The sequence below is a fragment of the Rhinatrema bivittatum genome, chromosome 3 (assembly GCF_901001135.1).
Source record: "Rhinatrema bivittatum chromosome 3, aRhiBiv1.1, whole genome shotgun sequence".
Lineage (NCBI taxonomy): Eukaryota > Metazoa > Chordata > Amphibia > Gymnophiona > Rhinatrematidae > Rhinatrema > Rhinatrema bivittatum.
Genome location: NC_042617.1, coordinates 298,018,272 through 298,032,038, shown reverse-complemented (window position 1 = coordinate 298,032,038; position 13,767 = coordinate 298,018,272). Strand labels below are relative to the sequence as shown.

The following is a 13,767-nucleotide window of genomic DNA, read 5'->3' as shown; positions in this document are numbered from 1 at the left end:
CTCTGTACTGCACAATCAGGCTGATACAGTACAATGTGCTCCGGAGGAGCGCACTGTTAACCCGCGATTGGACGCGCGTTTTCGAAGTGCTAGCTTTACCCCTTATACAGTAAGGGGTAATAGCGCGTCGAAAACGTGCGTCCAACACCCCCCGAACCTAATAGCGCCCGCAACATGCAAATGCATGTTGATGGCCCTATTAGGTATTCCCGCGCGATTCAGAAAGCAAAATGTGCAGCCAAGCCGCACATTTTACTTTCAGAAATTAGCGCCTACCCAAAGATAGGCGCTAATTTCTACGGGCACCGGGAAAGTGCACAGAAAAGCAGTAAAAACTGCTTTTCTGTGCACCCTCCGACTTAATATCAAGGCAATATTACGTCGGAAGTCCAGAAAGTTAAAAAAAAGTTGCCGGCGTCCGGTTTCCGAACCCGTGGCTGTCAGCGGGTTTGAGAACCGACGCCGGCAAAATTGAGCGTCGGCTGTCAAACCCGCTGACAGCCGCCGCTCCTGTCCAAAAAGAGACGCTAGGAACACGCTAGTGTCCCTAGCGCCTCTTTTTGCCGCGGGCCCTCATTTGAATACAGAATCGTGCGCACAGGAGCGTGGCCTGTGCGTTCACCCGCTCTCCCACGACCTTTACTGTATCGGCCCATTTGTCTTCTGGCTGCCAAACACTTGTGTGAGTATATTTTACAATCTTCTTCCCTCTTTTTATTTTATGTATTACTTTGGCAACACATGTAAAACTGTCACGCCAACAAAGCTATCTAAATCTGAATTCTCACTCGGACCCTCTACTTATGCCTGCATAAGCAGGACACTGGTATCCTCAGAACAATGTCCCAGCCCACAAAGATTCATTGTAGTATCCCCTGGCCTCTAGAGGGAGAGATGGAAGGGGGGGAGAGGTTAATGGAGGAGTCGGAGACACAGACAGAGGGGAGAGAGAGACGTAGAGGTTAATGAGTGCAGCCAGAGCTAAGACAGGGAAGCAAAGAAAGAGGACAGAGGACAGGCGATAGGAGGACTCCGGGAACATGCAGGACACATGCTGTACCCGGGAGTGAGTACAGGAATCAGATCTGCTCTACAGGATCTGCCAGGTACTTGTGACCTGGATTGGCCACTGTCAAAGGCAGGACGCTGGGCTCGATGGACCTTGGTCTGACGCAGCATGGCAGTTCTTATGCTCTTAGGATATATGATGGGGGGGAGGGGGGGGGAGATATGAAAGGAAAGGAATGAAAAGAGAAAATGGACAAGAAAGGAAAAGGAAAGAAAGAGGCATGCAACCAAACCTGGGAAATTGTCTATTTCACTTTGAATAGGAAAAATATACATGATATCTGAACAGTTATGTATGTCCCCTGCAGCTATCGTCTGTTATTTACGCCACTGTTTTCTTGGGGTTTAGAATTGGATCCCTTTCTTTTGTAGACTGAGATGCATTGGGATTTTTTTCTTATTACTTCTTTTTGTGTTTTTGCTCTTTTTCTTTTAAAATCATACTATTTCATCACTGTTTCTGAACAAGATGTATTTATTGGATGTACGTATATTAAAAGTGCATAAATAAATAATTATAATGCGTATGTGTGTATGTATTTCTATCTATTCGAAATGAAATAACCAGTTTCCCCTTCGAAATAAGTTACAACAGCAGATTCAAGCCAGAGATCGCTAGTGCTTGCACATCAAGAAACATTTTGCTTTGCAATATCGAGTTCAGGAGGAGAGGATGGTAGTGCCTGAGCCTCCCACCCCAGCCCTGCCCATAGCAAAGGGGGCCACGGCTCGGAGGTCTCCAGCCCTCTTAAGCTGCTGCTCGGCTTCTGGGTCCCATTAGCGTTGGGTTTGTGGGGCATAAGCAGATTCCTGGGAGGGGGCCGACGTGTCCCTAACTGGCTGCCGTGACTCTTCTATCTTTAGTTGCCCCCCACAACCGTCACTGATCAGGGGTCAGTGCGCGGCTGGAAGCCGGCTGCCTGGGACCTCGGGGGGGGGGGGGTCAAGCCCCCTCCTTAGCCAGCCCTGTTGCTGCTGATCTTATCCTAGAGGTAGCCCACGGCAAGGATGCTTCGCCAACAGGGACGCAATTCGATCCATGCGAGAGACGGCGGCCCCAGGTGTGGAAGCAGCCGATGGGAGTGAGAAGTAAAGAGTGGAGCATTGATCCAAGGCAGCTGGGGGATGGGGGGGGGGGGGGGGGGGGGGGGAGAGAGAGAGAGAGGAGGGGGAGAGAAAGCCACACACACACACACACGCACGCACCATGCTAGCCACATGCACAGAGCATCAGCAGCCGGAGCTTGTGGCAGGCGGCGGCAGGGAGTGAGGCTGCAGGCACAGCTCCCGCTGCCAGTCCCCTTCCTCCTCCTCCTCCTCCTCCCTCCCTCCCTCCCTTCAGGCCTCGTCGGAGAGATGCATGTGCTGCCGTCCCTGCGCTTCTGAATTCAGGCACCGAGTGAGCCGCCTGCCCGCGTCCATCCGTCCGCCGGGCTCCTCCGCACTCCGGCCCTGTCTGCAGGTAGGGGAGCGCGAGCGCCTCTCTGCGCGCGGGAAAGCGGCGGGTGCCGCTGCCGCAGGGGTTGCCCCTGTGGGAGTACGTGTGTGTGTGTGTGTGTGTGTTTCAGTAAACGGGGGAGACTGTGCGTGTGTGTACATATGAGTGTACGTGTGTGTGTGTGTGTGTGTGTGTTTCAGTAAACGGGGGAGACTGTGCGTGTGTGTACATATGAGTGTACGTGTGTGCGTGTGTGTGTGTGTGGTACATATGAATGTGAGTGAATGTGTGTTTCAGTGTGTGTGAATGAGTGTGTGTACATATGGGTGTATAAAAGTGTGTGTGTGTGTTTGTATGTGGGTGAACTTGTATTTTTTAATGGATATGTGTGTGAATAAAAGTGTGTGTGTGTGTGTGTCTGTCTGAGTGTATGTGTACATTTAAGTGTGTGAGCGACTGTGTGTGTGTGTGTGTGTTTGTGTATGTGGTGGGGGAGGGATTTAGATTTGACTTGAGAAATCCATGGCCAGTTTTTCAGAAGCTTAAGAAATTGGAAAGAACGTACTTCAAATGCCAAAATTAGAATGAAGAATTTTTAAGAAAGAGGAACAGGGAGCTCATAACTCATATTCTCTTCCCGCTCTCTCCTTTCTTTTTTCTTTGGAGGCTTCACTGGCTGAGAGTGTTTCCCCTCTCACTTACACCAGTGACTGTAAAGTCAGGAGCCGGCATTCCAGGGGTCTCAGCTTCCCAAATCCAGCCCTTTAGACAGCCTTCAAGACAGACCTAGTTTTCAGGGTATCCACAATATATAAATTAACCTGACTCCCCTATTAATTGTGGGCTAACCTAAAAAGCAAGTTGGTTTGGGCCCCTACTGATCTGAGTCTAAAGAACAGGAGAGAGCAACAGATTTATTCCTGTTTTATGTTTAATTAAATTTTTTTTTTTTTTTAAATTTAGGAAGGACATCTTCGGTGATGGATCTCAAAGTGGAAGAACAGGAGGTGGCAGGAGGGGAACCCATTAGCCTTGAGGCTTTTGCCAGTGGTTCCACCTTGCATGGCCTCTCTCACATCTTCTCCTTTGAGAGGTTCTCCTTCAAGAGGATTGTGTGGGTCACCTGTTTCCTGGGGTCACTGGGTCTGCTACTGTTTGTTTGCACTGAGAGGATCCAGTATTATTTCCAATACCCGCATGTCACCAAGCTAGACGAGATCTCTGCTCCCATGATGACCTTCCCTGCCATCACCTTCTGCAACCTCAATGAATTCCGCTTTAGCCGGGTGACCAGGAACGACCTGTACCACGCTGGGGAGCTCCTTGCACTCCTTAACAACAGGTAAGTGCCTGTAGAGCACCCAGAAGTCAAGGGACCACAGGCAGGAACTCATATGGCGCAATGGGGACTGCCCAGACACCCAGGGACAGCTCAGATACCCAGACACCCAGGGGCTGCACACAAAGGCTAGTATGACACAAAAGGGCTGAAGGTACAGAATGCATGTGTACCCAACACACTCAGTATCAGTGGAAGCATACACTTATACATGACACAGACATGTACTTAGGACAAAAGATGAGACCAGCATGCACATGTAGTGGAGATATCCACACCCAACACATACTCATACCCGTTCATACATACATACATATACATTTATTTACTTGTTCTTGTTCAACTGTGCTCCCATTATAATTCTGTTCCCATAGATATACACAGAAATAGAGAAAATGTTAACAAAAAAGGACCATTTGGCCTACCCAGTTTGCACATTTGTACTTGTTTGCTGTGCTGCCACAAGTCTTAATCCATTGTTGGGCTTCTGAGGTTTTTTGTTTTTTTTTTAATTTACACGTGCACTTACTAATGCTCCTGCCTAGGCTCATATGAACTGAGAGAGAGATGGCCATTTCTTTCAATCTGTTCTACAATTTGTTAGAAGATGCTGAGACCAGAAGGGGGAGCAAAACTGAGCCTTGTAGTACAGGACACCTCTTATTGTGTAAGGGTGCTGCTGTATACGTGCTTCTACAGGAGAAAGCTACAAGTGAGGAAATGTTTGCACAATAAGTGCACAGTGCTTACTATCTTAACATAAAGCACACCTCCATTTATAAAGTTATGGTGTTTTCACAGTATCTGAGGAGTTTTCTGAATATTGTAAAAGGTTTCCCCACAGCGGGTTAGGGGTCCGCTGTTGTTCTACGTTGAGTAGTCATACTGTAGGTGAGCAAGAGGCAGAGAGCATTCCAGTCAGTTCAGAAATTGTATGAGCTAATTGATCTCCCCTTCTGCCAGGTCACCAGATGGCTGCATGGCAGGCTGAGCTGGTTTTGTCCCATTGCATGGATAGACTTGTAGTTCCAGTGTCTGAGGCTGAGGCCTACATGCGCACAGACGAAGTGACTAAGGTGCTGTTTATGGAAGGTGGCACAGCACTGTGCTACCCGCCAAGGTCAGGGATACTTTTCCATTCTCGGAATCATGGCTGATCATGGTTAGTTTCTGTGTCTGTTATCTGATTACAGCAGATGTCCTTGTCCGGGTATGTAGCGGGGCTGCCTTTTCTCGAGCAAGCAGCTATATATTTTACTTTATCGCCCTGCCCTCCACCCCCCCCCCCCCCCCCACACTCTTCCTTGGGGTCTCGCGAGCCTGTTTCCAACACATGGCATAGGCCTTGTGGCATCTAGGCACGCCCCACCTGTTCTGTCAGATCATCTTGCTGAAGTGCGTGCCATGTGTGATGCGCTCCACGTTTCCTCACACTTTACGTGTGCCCATCTGCCCACTCCATGGGTTTCTGGTGAGGATCCGTACATCAGTGTGCACCTCACCCCACCCTCCAATTTCCTTAGATTTATAACATTTCATTGGGCCGGCCCTCTGGCTCAAAGGCACTGCCAGGCGGAGGAGCTGTGTTCTTTTCCCGGGACAGATCTTTTCTGTTTCCCAGCCGTAGCTGGAGATGCAGATGACTGGGGTGGGGGCGTCAGTGCTTACAGCCCCTGGGAAAGGAGAGGGAGGGAGGGAGGAGGGAGAAAAGGATGTGGAGTTCCAGAAGGAGCCCTGGTGCGTGGTTCCCAGCCGAGGAGCTGTCTCTGGTCTGAAGTAAGTTGGGAGGGGACATAAAACAGGAGAAACATCCCCCGGGGTAGTTGTGAATGAAAGCTTGTGGTGCTGGACCCAGCAGAGGTTGGTTCTGACTGAGCTGGAAGTCCAAAGGAAGAGGAGGGAACCGTCGGGCCCAAAAATTTAAAAAAGAAAATCTGTTAAGTGTTGGAAATGCCCAAGCAGGGAACGCATTCAAAAACTTTACGCCCTCACATAACCACCACCACAATGAAATACGATTTCCATGGGGGATCTATATGATATGTTTGTTTTATTTCGACAATTTGTTTTGTTAGTACTACTGTTTAAGTTTTAGGTGCTGTGAAGACATCACAAATGTGGAGCCTGAGGACCAAGGCATAAAGGAAAGAGAGCATTAGAAGGGCAGAATACAAAAAACACCAGTTTGCCTGTTTCTTTGTCCTAGTGTTTCTTTTTTGGGCCGTATTCCAAATTCTTCTTTTGTTTGTATTAATATAATGTCTTAGATTTTTATTCTTATTTATTCTAGGTTTAGAAGGGTGCATCTTTTGTCATGGACGCACACACACACACATTGTTGTGTTTTTGAGGGTTTTTTATTTTTATTTTTTTCACCCAGCAGATTCCTTCTGCTCCTTTGGGGCTTCCAACTCAGTCGGGAGCCCCTGTGTTATATTCCCCCTCCCTCCCAAATTAACTTTAGTTCGGTCAGTATTGTGACGGTCCCCGGATGGGGGTCATGGCTCCAGAGCTCCTTCCAGAGCCCCTGCAATCATGGGACCCAGTTCCGGGCACTAGGTGTCACTGTGGCACGATGACCGAGAACTCCCTCTCCAACCAGGGCTGCGATCAACTACCTCCAAAGCATCCCGAGGAGCAAAATTACCTCAGCGGAGAACCAGACACGGGGCCCCTCTGCTTGACAATGCGCAAGCACCACCAGTGAGCTCCTGGGCTGGCCCATGTACCCTTGCGTATAAAGATATCCTCCTTGAGTCCACTCCTCACTGTTGCTTGTGCTTTCTTTAGATATACTGTATAAGTGGAAAGAGGAGACAAATAAGAAGGAACAGGGAGGAGGTGGTTTAGTGAAGTCACAAGCATCAGTGCTAGGCCCACGTCCTCTTCAATGTGTTTATAAGAGATATTGGGAGATTATGGACGGTATTAAGATCTGCAACAGAACAGACAGACATAGATAAGATAAAAGATGACAAAAAATTTGGAAGAATGGGCAAGGATTTGGTGACGGCGGTCCAGTCCAATACAGAAGACCACATATCGAGTAAGATTTGTGACTGCCAGTACGCATCATCAGTGGGCAGGCTACGGGGGGGGGGGGGGGGGAAAGGGGACTTAAATGGCCCTTATCTGCCAAAATCTTTTATGTTCCTATGTGCTTCAACTTTCTCTGTATCCTGATGGGGCTCTGATGAAAGTCCTTGCTACAGCTGTCCATGCTGTGTTCATGCTTTATGGATATCAGTGTGACACCTGCACAGGCCTCTGATGAAGAGCTGCTCTTCAGCTCTCCGTGCTGTATTCAGGCTTTATCATCAGTGTTACACCTGCACGGGGCTTTGATGAAGATCTGTTATTCAGCTGTCCATGTTGTATTCATGCCTTACAATGTATCAGTGTGATACCTGCATGGGGATCTGATGACAATCAGCACAATTACATGAATAATAGCAGAAGAGACTAAATTATATTGTATTCATGCTTTACATATATCAGTGTAACACCAGCATGAGGCTCTGATGAAGATTCATTCTTCTGCTGTCTGTACTGTATTAATTCTTTATAAGTATCAATGTGATGTCTGCATGGGGTTCTGATGTAGATCTGCTCTTCTCCTGTCTATGGTGCATATATATATATATATATATCAGTTTGATGCCTGCATGGGACTTTGATGAAGATCCATTCTTTGGCTGTTTGTGCTGTATTCATGCTTTATCAGTATCAATTTGATACTTTCATAGGTCTCTGATGAAGATCTGTTATTCATCTGTCTGTGCTGTATTCATGCTATACTCTGTATCAGTGTTGCTTGCATGCCGCTCTGTTGAAAATCTGCTCTTTAGTTGTTCATGTTGTGTTCATGCTTTATCAGTATCAATGTGACACCTGCATGGGGCTCCAATGAAGATCCACTCTTCTGCTGTCTATGCTGTATTCATGCTTTACATGTATTACTGTGATGCCTGCATGGCGATCTGATGACAATCAGCACAATTATTTGCATAATAGCGGAAGCTACTAAATTGAAGAAATTTCAAACTTGTAAATGCTCCTTTGTCCTCACAGATTAAATGAAAATCAGAACAGAAATCTGTGAGGAAGGTTCACATGTGATGTAAGCACCCATCCTTTAATGAAAAGATACTGCAACTTAAATATAAAGCTTCAGATTAATGCAGATAGGATTTATTTTTAGCTTCTTCCATTATTAATATACATTAGGGGTCTGCACAGAAAGCATTTTTGGTTTGGTTCTTTGTATTGGTTCAGTTGCCATTTTGTATTTGTTTCGTTCCTTTCAGTTCCCAAGCTCATACGTTTATTTTGTCATTTTGTTTCATTCGTTTCCATTAACATAATTGGGGAAAGCAATGCATCCTATTTTAGACTCAACATTAGGGTTTTCTGTCCAAGTTTAATGAAACTTGCAGGCAGGCATCAGCAGCAGAGGGTACAGCATGCCAAGATACCAAGTGAGGGGAAAAGTGGTGCCAGCTGTGGCATGAAATATCCAAGGCCTTGTGAGGGGGACAGAGCTGCACAGACAGTGGTATGAATACCCATGGACAGAGTTAAGATTTTAGTGCCATAGGCAGAATGCCATAGTGGTGCCTCTTTGAAGCATCTGCAGGCACGTGGCCAAAAAGCAAGCAGGAGCAGGTTCCTCTTTGGCCTGGATAGTTGATATTTTCAAAATTTGGCATCCTCAGCAGTTGCCTGTGCCTAAATCCAGGCCTGTGAATACCCCAAGGAAACAAAAGATGGGTAAAGAGCACCAACAACAGTGGCATGAACACTCCAAGGCACCTAAAGAGGGAAAAGTAACACAAACATTGGCATGAACACCCCAAGGCACATAGCAAGTGGTATGGCAGCAAGCACATTGGCATCATCACCCTAAAATACCAAGTGAGGGGTATGGAAGCAAAGACAGTGGCATCAACACCCCCAGGCACTGAAGGAGGGGGTAAGGCATCAAAAAGAGTTGCACCAACACCCTGAGGAATTGAGTGAGGTGTAAGACAGCAAGAAGATTGATTCAAACCCCTCAGGCATAGAGTGTATTTATTTATTTATTTATTTGCTTTTATATACCAACATTCATTGGCGTACATCAGAAACAGAGAGAAACAGGAAGAGAAGGAGCATCAACAGCCCAAGACCTTGAGCAAGGGCTAAGACAACAAGGGGAATAGCATCAACACAGCAAGGCACTGAAAGAGGAGATAGGCAAAGGAGGAGGAGCAGGCCAGACAGCAGCAGTGGCCCAACAACACAACAAGATACTGAACAGAAGAAACGCAGGGCATGAGAAGCAGGCCAGAAAACCGCAGCAAGAATGGCAACTGCCAACAACACAGCAAAGCACTGAGGCTAAAAAGTGTGGGCATTGGTTTGGATCCTTAGTCCTTCTACCATTCCCATGGAAATTCAGGGGAAACTCTTCAAATGGAGGTTTACTTTAAGGAAGATCCACTTTTACATCAAATAGCAGGGCTGAATTAGACATGATCTGTGGGTGATGTCATCCGGTGACACTGAATGGATCTGTTTCTCCAAGCTATTAGAGCTTTGAGCTCTACTGAGCATGTGCGGGATTTCCTGCATGGGCATTGCCTTAGAATCTCCTCAGTCTATTTTTTGTCTGCGCTTCACAGAACTCAATGCCACCCAAAATTAGACTACAGAGAAGCTTTAAACTCTTCAAAGCAAGTCTAAAAACCTGGCTATATAAACAAGCCTTTTATAAACAGAAAGATGAAAACAAATAAGCACATATGTAAGTAAGCACCAAGCATGCAACTTTATTAATATTTCTTTCTCCTATCTCCCATTACATATTAGAACGTTAACTTTATATTGGAACTGTTAAGAAGTTTTTATTCCAACCAAAATATAAGCAAACTCAACATATAGCTTTGATATTAAAAAATGTTACCATTCCCTAATGGCACACCTATAATATTAAATCTATACCAATCAACTTTTAACCCTTTTTTGTGCCTTTTTGTAAACCGTTGTGATGGTTAATTAACTTAACGACGGTATAGAAAAGCTTTTAAATAAATAAATAAATAAATAAAATACATGGCTTTTTAGTCTCTCTTCACATTTATCTCCTTAATCTTACTAATTCTTTTCTACTCAGTATCTTAGTGACCTACAACAGTACTTTTCAGTGATATTGAACATTTTGGCTATTCATAGAAAAAAAAAATATAAGTAAAGAAGGAAAAAGAAATCTTCAGTGCCCATGAACCTTCTAGAACATGGCATCAATGAAAACAATTAGAGATCCTGGGCTGCAGAAATAGCTAGCCTACGTCAAAAAAGCAAGAGCAAATCAGCTTCGGGAAGTCATCACTTCTCCGTTTCTCCTACAAGCAGTAGGAGCAGTCTGGACTGTGCAGCCCGAATTGAGTCGAGTCTCAGGCGGCCACATTCATCAGAGTTGGTAAGAGGGACAACCAAGGCAAAGCACCAAGACTCTTCGATGCACTCGGTGCATTCAGCCCCAGATCCTTTTAAGAAAAAAAAAGATATGATGCAGCATTGACCAAAAGCTATGCTGTTGAAAACTACGGCGAAATAATCGATGCAATCGATGCATGATGTGTCGAAATGCTCATCGCTCGATGCATCAAAGCAATTGATACAAACTACTGGACTGCTCAATGCATGAAGCATTGGTGCGCCCGAAACAAAGTTTATCGGGCCGCTTGAAGCAAACTGCAATAGGACGTGCAGCACACGATGCACTGGGATGTTCCATGCACGATGCACTAAAGTATTCGAAACATGAGCCACTGGACAGACCATCACACAGCACAAATCATCACTCAATGCATGCTGCATCAAAGAAACTGACACATAATGCATTGAAATTCCCAACACGCTCTGCATCAAAAGACTCTGGTCATAAGAGACAATAGAGCTCAATGCAACATCAAAAGTTATCGAAGCATTTACCATTACAAACCAAATCTACCTCGATGCAATCAGTACAGAAAGAAGGGGATATATGTCAGATAAGTTCAGATGATGCTCCAAACCTCTTTCTGCTATCCCATCAATCTATAGCTTCGCATCCATTAAGGCATGTGGAAAAAACAATTCCTTTTCCAGTGTTGCCAATGCATCTGGGTGAGTGCCATGTGCAAGAAATATTGAAGGCCGCCTTACCCACACAGTGGGACTCATTTTACTAGAGCCTTACCAGCCTCCCAAATTCTGTCATAAGAACATAAGAAACTGCCATGGTGGGCCAGACCAAGGGTTCATCAAGCCCAGCATCCTGTTTCCAACAGAGGCCAAACCAGGCCACAAAAACCTGGCAATTACCCAAACACTAAGAAGATCCCATGCTACAGATGCAATTAATAGCAGTGGCTATTCCCTAAGTAAACTTGATTAATAGCTGTTAATGGACTTCTCCTCCAAGAACTTATCCAAACCTTTTTTGAACCCAGCTATACTAACTGCACTAACCACATCCTCTGGCAACAAATTCCAGAGCTTTATTGTGCGTTGAGTGAAAAAGAATTTTCTCCGACTAGTCTTAAATGTGCTACTTGCTAACTTCATAGAATGCCCCCTAGTCCTTCTATTATTCGAAAGTGTAAATAACCGATTCACATCTACTCGTTCAAGTCCTCTCATGATCTTAAAGACCTCTATCATTTCCCCCCCCAGCCGTCTCTTCTCCAAGCTGAACAGCCCTAACATCTTCAGCCTTTCCTCGTAGGAGAGCTGTTCCATCCCCTTTATCATTTTGCTTGCCCTTTTCTGTACCTTCTCCATCGCAACTATATCTTTTTTGAGATGCGGCGACCAGAATTGTACACAGTATTCAAGGTGCGGGCTCACCATGGAGTGATATAGAGGCATTATGACATTTTCTGTTTTATTAACCATTCCCTTCCTAACAATTCCTAACATTCTGTTTGCTTTTTTGACTGCTGCAGCACACTGAGCTGACGATTTTTAAAGTATTATCCACTATGATGCCTAGATCTTTTTCCTGGGTGGTAGCTCCTAATATGGAACCTAACATCGTGTAACTACAGCAAGGGTTATTTTTCCCTATATGCAACACCTTGCACTTGTCCACATTAAATTTCATCTGCTATTTGGATGCCCAATCTTCCAGTCTTGCAAGGTCCTCCTGTAATGTATCACAATCAGCTTGTGATTTAACTACTCTGAATAATTTTGTATCATCCGCAAATTTGATAACCTCTCTCGTCATATTCTTTTCCAGATCATTTATATATATATATTGAAAAGCACCGGTCCAAGTACAGATCCCTGAGGCACTCTACTGTTTATCCTTTTCCACTGAGAAAATTGACCATTTAATCCTATTCTCTGTTTCCTGTCTTTTAACCAGTTTGTAATCCACGAAAGGACATCACCTCCTATCCTATGATTTTTTAGTTTTCTTAGAAGCCTCTCATGAGGGACTTTGCCAAACGCCTTTTGAAAATCCAAATACACTACATCTACTGGTTCACCTTTATCCACATGTTTATTAACCCTTTCAAAAAAATGAAGCAGATTTGTTAGGCAAGACTTCCCTTGAGTAAATCCATGTTGAACTGTGTTCCATTAAACCATGTTTTTCTATATGCTCTACGATTTTGATCTTTAGAATAGTTTCCACTATTTTTCCCGGCACTGAAGTCAGGCTCACTGGTCTATAGTTACCCGGATTGCCCCTGGAGCCTTTTTTAAATATTGGGGTTACATTGGCCACCCTCCAGTCTTCAGGTACACTGGATGATTTTAATGATAGGTTACAAATTTTAACTAATAGATCAGAAATTTCATTTTTTGAGTTCCTTCTTGCTGTCTTACACCTTCTTGCTGTCCTTTTGCAGTATCCTTCTTGCTGGCTTACACCTCACTCAATTCCTCACTTGAGTTCCTTCAGTACTCTAGGATGCATACCATCCGGTCCAGGTGATTTGCTACTCTTTAGTTTGTCAATCTGGCCTACTACATCTTCACGGTTCACAGTGATTTTGTTCAGTTTGTCTGACTCATTGACCCCTAAACCATCTCTGGAACTAGTATCTCCCCAACATCGTCATTAGTAAACACAGAAGCAAATAATTAATTTAGTCTTTCTGCAATGGCCTTATCTTCCCTAAGAGCCCCTTTATCCCCTCGGTCATCTAATGGTCCAACCGATTCCCTCACAGGTTTCTTGCTTCGGATATATTTTAAAAAGTTTTTATTATGAGTTTTTACCTCTGTGGCCAACTTCATTTCAAATTCTCTCTTCGCCTGTCTTATCAATGTTTTACACTTAACTTGACAATGCTTATGTTTTATCCTATTTTCTTCAGATGGATCCTTCTTCCAATTTTTGAAGGAATTTTTTTGGCTAAAATAGCCTCTTTCACCTCACCTTTTAACCATGACGGTAATGGTTTTGCCTTCCTTCCACCTTTCTTAGTGTGTGGAATATATATGGACTGAGCCTCTAGGATTGTATTTTTAAACAATGTCCATGCCTATTGAACACTTTTAACCTGTGCAGCTGTACCTTTCATTTTTTTTTTCTATTTTCCTCATTTTATCAAAGTTTCCCTTTTGAAAGTTTAGTGTTAGAGCTACAGATTTACTTATTTCCAGTTATTAGTTTAAATTTGATCATGTTATGAACACTGTTGCCAAGTGACCCCACAACTGTTACCTCTCTCACCAAATCCTGCGTTCCACTAAGAATTAAATCTAAAATAGCTTCCTCTCTTGTTGGTTCCTGAACCAATTGCTCCATGAAGCAGTCATTTATTACATCCAGGAACTTTATGTCTCTAGCAAGTCCTGATGTTATATTTGAACAGTCAATATTGGGGTAATTGAAATCTCTCATTATTATTGCACTGCCAAATTGGTTAACTTCCCTGAT

General features: G+C 44.5%; 1 protein-coding gene across 1 annotated transcript in view; it reads left to right on the top strand.

Moving 5' to 3' along the window:
- The first annotated feature begins 2,303 nt into the window (after positions 1 to 2,303).
- The window catches only part of LOC115087614 (acid-sensing ion channel 1), a 520,530-nt gene continuing 509,066 nt past the window's right edge, over positions 2,304 to 13,767 (top strand). Inside the window, exons 1-2 of the mRNA XM_029595019.1 lie at positions 2,304 to 2,530; positions 3,470 to 3,848. Of these exons, the coding sequence (XP_029450879.1) occupies positions 3,487 to 3,848 (362 nt within the window). The 5' untranslated portion in view covers positions 2,304 to 2,530; positions 3,470 to 3,486. The remainder of the gene's footprint in view (positions 2,531 to 3,469; positions 3,849 to 13,767) is intronic.